Source organism: Mugil cephalus, chromosome 2, assembly GCF_022458985.1.
Source record: "Mugil cephalus isolate CIBA_MC_2020 chromosome 2, CIBA_Mcephalus_1.1, whole genome shotgun sequence".
Classification (NCBI taxonomy): domain Eukaryota; kingdom Metazoa; phylum Chordata; class Actinopteri; order Mugiliformes; family Mugilidae; genus Mugil; species Mugil cephalus.
In genome coordinates this window covers 4,209,068-4,222,351 of record NC_061771.1, presented here as the reverse complement: position 1 = coordinate 4,222,351, position 13,284 = coordinate 4,209,068, and the positions used below count along the sequence as shown (strand labels likewise).

Genomic DNA, 13,284 nt, shown 5'->3' with positions numbered 1-13,284 from the left:
AACATTCAGCAGCTTGTGGCGCCCTAAATAACATGTTCACTAATAATTCCTGACTGCTTTCTGATAACTCGGCATGTTTAATGCCTCTCAACTAAAACTCAACAACTGTCATGTAATTTGATTTAACTCCTTGTAGTTTATACTGCAACATTAACCCAGAGTGAGCTTTGTGAAGCTTCTTATTTACACTTTAGTTTGGATTTATTTTGGTCAAAGTGTTAATGACCAGTGCTGCATGCCTGTAAAAAACCAAGACCATTGAATGCGCAGAGAAAATAGCAGTTTTATGCTTTTTTAGATAGTAGCAGACAATGTTCATAGTCGTGAATTATTTTGACTGATATATAAAAGCAAATTAGCCTGCATATTCAAACATATGTTATCATTAGCTGGGTTTACGTGGAGACTTTTTTCTCATTATGATTGATTGGTTGCAGGTCAGCTGTAAATTAGAGTGCCTGTTGTACGTGTGACATGCGGAGATCGATGAAAACATCCTGTAATTGATCTGTCATCTAATCAGCAGTAGTTGCTATTGTATTTGCACTTTTATTATTGAAGCAACAGCTTGATTTGGAAGGTTTGTGGGGTCGTATCCATATTTGCTATCGTGTCAGCCTTATAGTAGCTGGTCTTCAAGGTTTTCCAGTGTTTATGAATTTGTTCACACTATCCAGGCATCAATTCATTTTTGATGGACCTTTTTCTTTCAGAGTTGTTACTAAAAAGCTCTCTGCAGAGCCACAGACCAGTTGAGGAAACATCACTCGAACATGACTGTGCATTTATCTCAAGACAGAGCATGCTCAGACAGAACAGAGCCTGACGTCATTCAGATTCACTGTTTACAGGACCTTCGATCAGTTTGGGCAAAGGAATATTGTACCATGTGAAACTGAATGAAATTTCATTTGGTTTGGGCATGTTTATTCCAAGGTGAGGTGTTTATATGGAGCCTTTTCATTCGGTTTGGGCCTCTAAACCATTTGTATATATGAATATAATATGAATATATGGTTTCATGTAAACCCAGCTAGTGTAGACAAACGTACCCCAATCAGGCATAACATTATGACCATCTTCCTAATATTGTGTAGGTCTCCCTTGAGTCTCCAGAACAACTTCAACTTCACAGATACTTCATCAGTTTGAATGAATTTGGAGGCCAGGTCAACATCCACATCCACATGAATGTCAGGTCCAAAAGTTTCACAGCAGAACACTGAATTGTCACAAGATGGCCAATTTTATTGACTTATCCCATCAGTGGTTTTAATGTTGTGACTTATCGGTGTGTAATAGATAGATTTTTAGGTTTAATTGGATGGTGTTTCTTCTGAAGACAACCTAACTACAACCTAAGTACATACTATGCAGTATATCATTTTTTCTGGTGAAGATAAACCTCATTTCCTTTGAGAGGAAACAGCATTCTAACACCTTCCATCTACCACACACACACAGTTGTGTGAATGTACAAAGTGTGTGTGTGCACGCATGTGTGTGATGAGTATATATGTAGAGTCCCATAAAGTCGACTACCTGTCGAGTCCAAACTTTTGATCTGAGTGGTTCTCAACACTTTGTCCTCTGAAAAACTGGTGAGTTCATCTTTCAAAACATATTCTAATATAACATAAAAAATGAATGCAGCTTGAAGTTGGAGACGTCATATCATATTTAAAAAGAGATCACTTGGTAAGTAATAAATAAGTAAATACTAGTAATAAATTGCTAGTACTTAAACAGCTTTGTGTACCTGTACATTTTCACTGCCAACATTTGTCTTGTGTGTGTTAATCCAGAGCCTGTCTAACCACAGTGATGAAGTTTAACATGCTGACTTGTGCTCCACTGTGTTTGCTATGTTTCTGGCTGCTTCCAATCAGCTCCCAGAAGGTGAGTGGGTCACTCCAACCAAGGGAATCTGCCCAGTATTTTCAAACTTAATGCATATCGGCAGTCACCAGGGTTCATTCAGAAAGTTATATAGTTTCTAAAGTGCACACAGACTTTTATTTGTGTCAGTCACACGGTGACTGATGATAAAGACTCTTACGGAAATTAAATAATTCCACTATATTTGCAGGTGATGATTATTCAAAGGCATTCCTACATCACTTCTCTTGTGGTATTTTGTTGATTGGTATAAATTACTAGAATGATGATACATGGATTATATGGAACCAGTAATGTAACATGATAACAGTGTCAGGGACCATTCAGCATTAAAAGTCATTTTACTTGAACTCTATATTATACTGATGTCCTTAATCAAGACATATTTCTTCCAGCACTGCATAATTGTACAAACTGCATGTCTGCGTCTGTCCATTGTTCTCAGCTTTGCCTTCTTCTCCTCCCTCTAGACCAGCAACCAGGCCATCCCACTGAGCATGGTTAAAGACGCTGTGGATGACATGTACTTCAGCTGCAATGCTAAGATGGAACAAACTGTTAAGGACCGATACTTTAAAAAAGAGAACAGTTCCAACAGTATATTTGGAAAAGCCTGGAAAAATGCAGAGAGTTGCACAAAGAACGCCCTAAATAAAAAAGAAAAAATAGATCAGGCATTAACTAAGGATCACATGAAAGCAATCTGTGTCTATACAGCTGGTAATCCAAAGATTTATGACGTATTCAATGAAGCTGTCAGGACAAACAGAAAAGTCTATGGCACCTCCTTTAAATACCACTCCTTACATTACTGGCTGACATCTGCTGTACAGATCCTTAATACCAATCAAGCATGCCATGATACTTACCGTAGAACCAAAGCTGCGTTTACTGGCTCTGTCAACCAAATAATCCGCTTTGGTTCTTTTACCTCCAGCTCATTATTTGCAAACTTGACACAGTTTGGTGATAAGACCTGCTTTAAAATTAAGACCTGCTTAGGTGCCTACTTGAAAGACTATTCAAAGCTCAGTCATGAAAAAGAGGTGCTCATCCCTCCCTATGAGATGTTCAAAATAACTAATATAATAAAGAATAAAAAAAACGATCTAGAGTGTGACATGGTCTACTTCCTGGAGAGTGCAGGACTACAGAGCAATCTAAACTGCAAAACTGCAAAAAATAAAATTAAAATGCATGTAAAAAAAATAAACAAAACAGAAAACACAATGAAGGAACGTTAGAATTAAACTACGCTCAGTAAACTATGTGTGCATAAAGCAGCTCTTTACATCATTTACATTAATTCTACTCAAGCTCAAAATTTTCACTTGGGTGTTGTTTGATTATTGCAGACTTCAGTTTCTCTCTTTCCTAAACATTTCATGTAACAAATTGTAAACACCATTTGTGATGTGTTTTATATGTGTATGTATGTATATAATAGCTTTTTATAGTGGTTGTTAAACTAATAAACTTGTTTAAATAATAAAACTATTTTTTTTTTCTCTGGTGACTAGCAGTAAGAACATCAAATCTCACCTTCACCTCCAACAACAGAATATCCATAGGTTTTTACCACCGGTTTATATGTAACAGTGAACTAATCCAGAGTAACAGTGCTACATATTCAAAGCAGCAACTATTTTGAATGTATTTATCAACGATTATCAATTCATGATGTTGTGTAAATATGCCAGATTTAGCTACAAGCTAATTTCCATGTGTAGTCCTCAGATATAACATAAACGCACAGACACAGCAGCATAAACAACAGTAAATAAAAGCAACATGTAACATTTCAGTACAATAAATAAAATGCTGCTTTAAAATGGGCTACTACTTTAGAGTATAAAAGTAGGGTGACCAGACGGCCTCTTTTTTCCCGGACATTCCGTTAGACATGATATAGATAAGACTTAAACCAGTGTAAAGCATCATCAGAAAAATATGTGAGTTTTGTTAGAAAAACTTAGTGGTTGCCACTGCCAAATCCCTTCTTAAAGTCAAGAAATACAGCTCCTTCACAGGGATTCTTATTCAACAGACACTTAACACATTCAACAAATGCACAATTTGCTGATTGAGTGGAGTGGTGTGCCCGGAAAAGAAACTGCATTGGACGTATTAGTGACACCTTTGCATTAGAATGTCTTTTTACAAAGTCTGTATCAACACCATATATATCATTGGCTTTGGGACATTTAAGCACTCTGATATTCTGTATCACTTATGCATCTGTTATTTTGTCTGGCTGAAAAATGGACTGTTCATCGTTGATCAAACAAGATACAATAGTTCAAAAGTTGAAGTAGTAAATAATCTTCTTATTTCAAGCACAGTGTTGTTTATTTTACCTAATGATTTATTTAAAGTTTACCATACCTTCTTCCCATCACCCTTTTTATCCTCAGCAGGAAAAGTTTAAAAAAAAAAATGCTTTGGCCTCTCTTAAAGATTGTGTTACTTTATTATGCATATGAGTAAATTTTAGCTTCTCGGCAAGCAGATACGTTTTCAGGTCATTTCAGTCAAGGGTAGCATAGTGCCAAGAATCTCCAGGCACTTGGCTTGGATTTTTTTGTTTGTTTGTTTTTGACATAGAAATGTTGAAAGCTGAAAGCACGTCATTTGTCCTTCAGTTTTCAATTTTTGACTTTCCTTCATATATTATATACATAATACATGACCTACATAATTTTAGAAGGAAATGTTATTTCACAATATTATTAAAGCCATCATGCCAAGGCAATACACCACCAAATTTTCCCGATGAAGTGTTTGCACCATCCCTGGTGTTTGACTGGCCAAACCCTGAACTGTAGGCTGCCCCTGCAGATGATCCACCCCATGCAGATGATTCACTTGCTGATGCTAATCCATCCACTGCGCATGGTCCACATGGATGTGCCTCGCCAGCTAACTCAGATGTGCCTCGAGTTCCCAGCGAAGCTGGATATGTGTCTCCTCGTGAAATCCTACCACTTCCCAAATGTCCCCCCAGGACACAAACCAAACGAAAGCGTGTGAAGACAGCCATCCTAACTGATACTCCTGAGACAATTGAAAAGACTTATAAAGAAGGACAAAATAAACTTGCAGGGAAAAAGCAAAATAGCAAAGAAGATGGAAAATCCAAAAAGAAAGCAACCAAAAAGAAAATTATTGTAGTTAGCAGCTCTGAGGAGAGTGATGTCCCTGTCCCACTTAATCATGTGTCTGATGAAGAGTGCTCTGAGGGTGAGAGAAGTGATCCAGTAAACACAGATCTGTCCGTGGGTGACTTTGTCATAGTTAACTTTTCAACCAAACACAGGAGCATCTGTTACAATGGCATGATTGAGAAAGTCGAGGATGGCGAAATGCTGGTACAATTTCTCAGAGGAATCCAGGGAAACACGAAAGAGTGGAAGAGACCCACGTTTGCTATAGAGGAAAATAATGTGGCACATGTTCCTAAAAGTGATGTGGTGAAGAAGCTGCCTCGACCTAAAAGGCCTGGAGGAACCACACGGAGACAGCAACTCCTCATCTTTCCCTGTAACCTTCAGGACTGAAATGTAGAGTAGGCCTAGTTGTAGAGTCTGAGATGTTCTTCCTGTTTTGTGGGTCCCAGGCTTTTCTAGCTGGCTCTAAGGCTCCTCTGTTCTAAACTAACTATCTATCATCTGAATGTTAATTAAAACATTTTGAATTATATTACGTTGTACTTGATTTTGTTTAGAGTAACTTTTAAGTGTTTAGGGAAAAAAATTGCTTAATTGACCAATCCCCACTTCTTAATGTTACAACATGTGTTGTTATGCTAGTTTCAGAGTGGAAAAGGTAAGTGATTCACTTTACCCCGAGCTGGTTCGCTTTACCCCCTGGATTTCTCAGGTCTGGCCTTGTGTCTCAGTTAACCGCAGCTTTGGGGTAAACTGAGGCACAGGGCCACTTTTTAAAAAACAATCATATTTTCACTGCCCTTCATCCTGAATACATTCTGATATTTTCCGTTGATAGGAAATATCCTGAATTACTGGAAAATGTGTACATTTTACTGATATATCATCGCTTAGAAGGCAGCAAATGTAAAAAATGTCTCACTTTATCCCACTCTCCCCTGTAGGGTCACAGTAGTTAACTGCAAAACACAAAATTAGTATAGTGTATTTTAGATTTACAGTAGCAACCTTACCTGGACATATTGGTGAGGGATTTCCTCGATGCGAACACTGTTCCTTTCAAAATGGACTTTATAAAGCTGCTTCATCGGGACTCTGTGTTTAGCCAGAGTCTGAGAAATAGATGTAAGTAGATGTATAGATGTAATGTCGTTTGCTCTGATGTTTTCAAAGACAAGGTTGTAGACAAGGTAAAATATTGGCCTGAATTTTTTTCAGCTTTATTTCATTGTTAGCAATAACAATGGCAAGCTCCTGTTCTTCATTTCTGGGGTGCAAATTTATCAGGGGTAAAAAAAAAGGTGACAAGATACCGGCCTCCTAGAGGGGTCTGGGGGCATGCTCCACTCCAAATCACTCCTTTGTTTGACATTTGTCGTGTTTGTTTATTTTTTTGTTTAGAAAGTTTTTATATATTTTTATATGTTTTTATATATATATATATATATATATATATATATATATATATATATATATATTTTTTTTTTTTAAGCTATTTATTTTCTTTTTTTATTGCTTATTTAAGCCTATTTAAGTTTATGTTGTCCTCTTATATTTTTAATGCAGGTTCCATATCTTTATTTTTTTATGGCATTTTCTTGTAATTAATATATTTGTTTTTTGCACTGAACTGAATGAGGCCTATTTTTATTTTTGATCGTTAGAAATGTGTTAATATGTTAAAATATACAATAGTGTTTGTCATTTTGTTTTATATTTATTTTCCACTTTCATAATTTTTTGTATTAATTTCAGTGAAATAAAGCATAGACAGTCACAAAGGCTGTTTATTTGTGACTGTAAACGCATCTCTTAGTGTTGGGTCTTAAGCCTGTACTGCAGCAAATGGAGGAATATAGTCAGTGATTGAGGAGAGTGATCCAGTCAGTAATTGCTACTGATCTACTGATTCGCGTTGCGTCATTCGTTCTTCAAGTGAACCAGTACACTGCAGGTCGCCAGTCAGCCTCTGTGTCAGTGTCGACCATTGGTGCTGACACAGAGGCTGAGACGCCGGAAGCCCCGCCGGTTGAAATAGCTTTCTTGCCCAAACAACTTTGGGGAATGGAACACACATTGTTTTACGTTTATAATTTGTTTAATTTCCGCAATTAAAACACACATTGTTTTACGTTTATAATATGCATTGCCTGCGTTGTACGATTTTAATAATGGGGGCGTGGGTGGGGCACGCATAATTTTTATTTAAATAAACTTTTTTTTATTAACCACAAATTATTTCACAGTACACCCAACATGTGTATGTAAATGTATGTAATTTTTTTTTGCAACGCGGTGTGTGAGCCAGGTGGTGGTGGAGGTGTGTGTGTGTGTGTTACTGTTTTAGTCTTGACTGAGCTTGTGTGTAAAAGTAGTTAAAACTAATTTTAAACGTGTAAAATGTGTGTATTTTGTGTCAAAAGAAGAAGAATTGTATTAATTGTATAGTCCACAGAGGCTGATGTTGTGGTAACTCTGTGAAGAGTTTTGAAAAAGCATTAAAATTATTGAACAACGGGTCATAGCGGTTGTAAAAAACTGTAACACACTGACCTACCGTGTTTTTAAATACTGAATACAGAAGACATACAGGTTTGATATTTAAATGTATGCATTAACACTCGAAAAACACAAATAGAGCTAGTTAATGTCGTCTCGTCTGGAAACTTGTCTGTCTGTCTCGTCAAAACTTCTTCTGAGCTCAACGATTTGGTCTCAACAACCCACAGTAAGTAGACTTGGTAGACACAGATGTCTTGTGCTGTCTTGTGTTGATGGGTGTTCTTTGAATAAGACTTTATGCCCTGAATTAGCCTTAACTAGCAAATAAATTCAAGTGTGTGGGCAGGGACCTACCCTGCATACCGCAACAAATTATGTACAATACAGAAGAAATACTTTAGATAAATATCCCACTCTAACAGTTATGCTCTGCCTGCAAACCCTCTTTAAAACATTTAAAATAATTAATATAAATTACTACCCATTAAGAGAGTGCATGTATATCAACCATATTTATTTAGACATAAGTTCTATTATAGGAAACAAGATCTGTTTGTGTATCTCTACCTTCACACATATCAAACAGTAACAACAGCACACTACCACGTATTACCACATACACGCACATCAATACACCAGTAATTTAATAAACCAGTAGTTAAATATTACTTTCAGAGGTCCTAAGATATGAAATGAATAAAGTCCACTGAGCTCTATATCCTCTTATACTGCCTTTAAAAAGCATGTGAAAAATATCTATCATCTACCTGAACCCTCACTCGTCCTTATTGATACGCTAAGTAACTTTATTTTCACTGCTTCTCTGTCATTTTGGAATCATATGTAGTTTTTTGTTTAGCCCGCATCTGATATGTATCGTGTATGGCTAGGTGTGGAACACTGTACAAGCCTGTAAAGCTTGCACAGATTTGTAACATATTTTGTGCTAAATCAATAAGCTCAATAAGCATCTGCTGAAACTCCAGTCTGTGTTTAAAACCACAGTAAAAACGCACAACTGGGTATTTCTTTAATATCTACATTTGTAGCAGGATAATGCGGCCCATCCTGGCTCTCATGTAGGGGAGTGCTGGTTTGCTCCTCTCATAACCTCATTAACCAATCAGAAGGGGCCACCCTATATAGGGAGGAGGTCTCCTTCTTGTCGACCTCATAGGTATGTATACCTAGACACCGCATTGAGCCCTTAATCATACATCAGCGTCGCCGCCATCTTGGATGTGGCAAAGTGGAGCGATCAGAGAAGATTCCTCATTCATTTTCATGTGGAAGTGTACCAACCAGCTTACAATACAAACCAGATCTCACAGCATTACTTTCACAGGTAAGAATGAAAAGGGAGTTTAATGGGTGGAACTTTTGGTAATTGCAGTTGATTTTGTTTAAATATGCCAATTTGTGATTTTATGCGTTGTTGTTTGGACGGTTTTTGCAAATGTCAGCTGTTACTTGTTGCTAATGTGTATGACTTTTATCGGGTAACTGTATATGTAAATGTGGTGTTTGTATGTGTTTTAGGGGGCTGGAATAACGCTCCTTTAGACAGTTCCAGGCCATCTTCCGCCATCTGATGGTGCGGTGTGTCTCCAAGCACATCAGGAAATGTGGGAGGATGAGACCGTGTCCCTGCTTGCTTCTGAGATGTCTTCTTCTCCAGCAGCAGAACAAACTAAAATATAATATAATGTTCATCAGTGCCATCCGTGTTGATACATATGGGTCATTCCTACTATTCGGTGCCATTTGAGTCCCCATGACAGGCACAGGGTATTTTGGGTAAAAATAGACTACTACTTATTTCTAAAAGCTTGGCTTACTGGTTAACTTTGGTTTACTGTTCTCTACCATCGAACCAACCCAGCAAAAACTAATCGAAGTGACACTGAATAGACGTAGCTCATGTGCATCCAAAGAACGCCTAAATTAGGTTGAAAGGTGAAAGGAAATTTTCAGGTCGTTGAAAAGATGTCTACAAAGATGTCCCTGAATTAGTCTTCATTATGATATCGTATATTCGTAATTATTACAATGTTATAAAATATATAATCACAAATTCATGATTGAATTTTTAGTCAAGAATTAGAAATAATTCACAAAAAAGTGAAAGATTTATTATTTACAACTTACATTAACGTAAAAAAAAATTAACGTTTTTCTAAGAAATTAACATTTAACAACACATACAAAGATTAGTTCTCCATAATATGTTTTAACAATTTTAATATATAATATAATATAATATAATATAATATAATATAATATAATATAATATAATATAATATAATATTTTTAAATACCTATTTTCTCATTTCAATCAGTCAGTCATACGCCAATTTGGCAGGAGGCTAGGCCGTGATGATGCAGTTCTATCAAAGCAACGCAACAATGATAAATCAAATAGTACAACTAAAAAAACTGTAACTGTAATAGCCATGCTTAGTGTTAACTTTTTTTTTTTTTTTTTATTTTGTGTGGACTGCTTGGTACAAATTTAACCCCACTTAGAATTACTAAATACCTACTACTTAGTACTCCCTCACTTTTTTCTTTTTTTTTAAGTTTTTTTAAGTTAAGTTGAATGGGTCCTTGTCCTTCTTCTTCTTCTTCTTCTTCTTCTTCTTCTTCTTCTTCTTCTTCTTCTTCTCTCTCTCTCTCTCTCTCTCTCATTTCTTATCTATTTTAGCTGTTATTACCTTATAAAGCGGGAAAACACCACAAAAATATACTTGAAATGAACACTCACTGGGTTTATTCAGCTGCATTACAATATTTATTAAAAAAAAAAAACATGGTACACTAGAATTCTTTTTTATTATTATTGAGATCATGAACAAGCCAGCTCAGCTGCATGAAAGCATAAAACTTTCTCTGATAACAGTAAAACATTAATGGCTGCACTGTTGGTGTGCTGACAACTGTCAGCACACCAACAGTGCATTATGGCCTCGTCTCTCGCTGAATCCTACAAAGACACAAACGCACACATTTTTCATGTGTGGCAATTTATGCTCTTCTAAAACATTAATTTTTAATATTGAAAGCATTTGCTAGGGAATATGGTTTTAACACTGGATTGTTACAATATAGCCAACAAAATAAATTTGGTATGGTTAAACTAAAGCTATGATCCACAAGATACATATATTCTTGAATAGTGACACTGACTTTTCAACCTGGACTCCTGCTCCTTAGATTTACAATGAATTAATGTGTACAGTGTTTATGTGGCAAATTCATTTTTATTTCCTGTCTGTTTTAAATACCTCTCAGACTAGCTGTGGAGGCATTGCTATACAAAATACATCAATCACTATACAAAATGTATATTGTGCTAATAGAATTACATCTGCTGTGTCAGCACAGATATAGTTCTATTTTATTGCAGACTAAACTTTTTCTCTTGTGCTCGTACTTACAGAGCATGTCTTGAAGAATTCACTGGAGTCCTCACCAAGTAAAACAGGAATGCCTTTGAGGACAACAGAGCGTAGTACTGTCACGTCTGGTGTCTAATGATACACAGAGAGAAAAGACCCGTTAACAGAGTAATTTGCAAGGCACAAGTACAAGTCAGACAGGAAATAGAATAGGTTGGGCTGGATGATCTCATTTAGAACTTGATTGATGAACTATCATACAGATCAAATGCAAAATTAACCTTACCTACCATCCAGCTCATGTCCAGCATCAGCTCACTGAGCTTCTAGCCAACAGTTCCCTTTTTCGTTTTGAAGTTCAATAAAATGTGTGGTAATATTTGTGAATAATTCTAAATGACTCTTCCTTCACCTTATCACAAGGTGTTTATGGGGGATCAACCAGACGTTCCCCTAGTAGATGTCATTCACAAATCAATTCCAATATGACATAACAAGTGGAATAGAGACTTCTTTCTCTTTTCTCTTCTTTCTGAAGTAAGACACGTTTGTTTCTATTATTATTTTGCGGATGTTGCGAGAAACAAATATTTCCAACTCGTGAATCGACTGGGTTGGGAAGGGAGACACATGTAGGTAGGTGGAGGTCCACTGAAAAGCATTACGGTGATGGAATGGCATCAAATACTATGGTAATTTCTTTCAGCGTAATTGGAAAATTGTATATGAACTCTCCATAAGGGAGAAACAGCCCACCAGCAATCCTGTACCCATCACCCTTAGTCCCGGCCATTACCATTCTTTTTCTTCCTCTTCAATAAGATCCAAATCAGATGGACTACACATACCTGAATTTTCAACAATTTTTGGACTAAATTTGTACCACATTGGATGGACCAAACACAACCCAATTTTCAACACCTGAGGGATAGCGTATATCTCGTCTGCACCAGACACGCGCACATTACGTAGATTAAAAGAGCTGTACTATTATCCATCTGGTTTGTTTGAAATGCCGGTCTGCCACATAAACAACTCTCATTCATTATATGACTAAATAAGTCATCTGGAAAGGGAGTCATATTAACCCACTGAAAAAAACACATTTCGCCACCTAGTGTGGAGGAGGAGGACATGTTCCAGTCAGTTATTCGATTTTCTCTGTTGCATGTAAACTGGGACAAGGACTGACCTCAGACAGTCATGCATGTAAACACACTGTCTGTCCCTAAACCCTCTCAAGCCTGTGATCTCACCAGTGTGATCACTTGATTACTATGTGTAACGTGTTTAAATTGCTTTGAATATTTAAACTGCTTTAATAGTAAAAATATTACATTTTCTCTATCTGTTTTTGTGTTTTTATTGTATATTAAAAGCATGATAGTAGAAATCAAACTCAAAAAACTTGAGACTCGATTTGGACTTGGGACTTGCCTCGACTTGACACATGGTGACTTGAATGACTTGATTGTTGTTCACTTCAAGTTTTCAGTTTGAATATGAAATATAAAATAAATATCACCAGCCTGTAAATATTACCTGGTATGCAAGCACATGCTAGGAATGGTATAGTGATTGAATGACAACCCTGTCAATCAGCATCCCTCTCTACCACTCTACCTACCTACCTACGGTAATAAGTTAATAGATAAAAACACATTTAAGCCACAAAGAACTAATTTTTTTCTCATCCTATTCTTGTTTTCACTTCTGTTTCAGTGATGAGTATGAAAAGGCCAGAGAAGTCGGCACTGATTCTCCACAGCCTGCAGTTTCTCACTTCCTCAAGACTCATCCTCTGGAAGTGTATTCAGCCAACCATGGAAGGAGCTAGTTTTTGGTCTACAAATTATAATAAATAAATTTATTTGTGTTTGCTGTTGGGTAATTCCGTGTATTTTACTGAATATATCAGTAATTAAAATGTCACAAACAGGTTGGACAAATTGGCTAATAATATTATTTGACAGTTACTAATATCTTATACTTTCTCTTTATTAAGACCAGATTCTGCAGGTAAGATTTCAATAATGTGACTTGGGCTTGACTTGACTTGCCCCACCGAAAAAGAGACTTGCACATGGGTGACTTGATCCCATCTCTGGTTAAAAGGATCTCCCTCAAAGAGGGTTTCAATTATTACAAGGAGACTCCTTCTCTGTTGTTATCTCTCTGGCTCTCTCTCTCTCTCTCTCTGGATGTTTCCCACTTTCCTCCTCAGCAATAACCTGCCAGATTTAGATCACATCAGGTGAAAAAGTAATAACCCTCAAAATCAGTTTCGAATTACACAACACTCTGAATCTCTAGTCACC

The 13,284-nt window shown here is 36.7% G+C and overlaps 1 protein-coding gene across 1 annotated transcript; it reads left to right on the top strand.

Annotated features, from left to right (window-relative positions):
• Positions 1-2,380: 2,380 nt before the first annotated feature.
• LOC125004419 (ecto-ADP-ribosyltransferase 4-like) lies at positions 2,381-3,298 on the top strand. The gene has a single exon (XM_047579003.1). It carries the CDS (start codon positions 2,397-2,399, stop codon positions 3,141-3,143), a length of 747 nt encoding a protein of 248 aa, XP_047434959.1. The 5' UTR covers positions 2,381-2,396; the 3' UTR covers positions 3,144-3,298.
• The last annotated feature ends 9,986 nt before the right edge of the window (positions 3,299-13,284 follow it).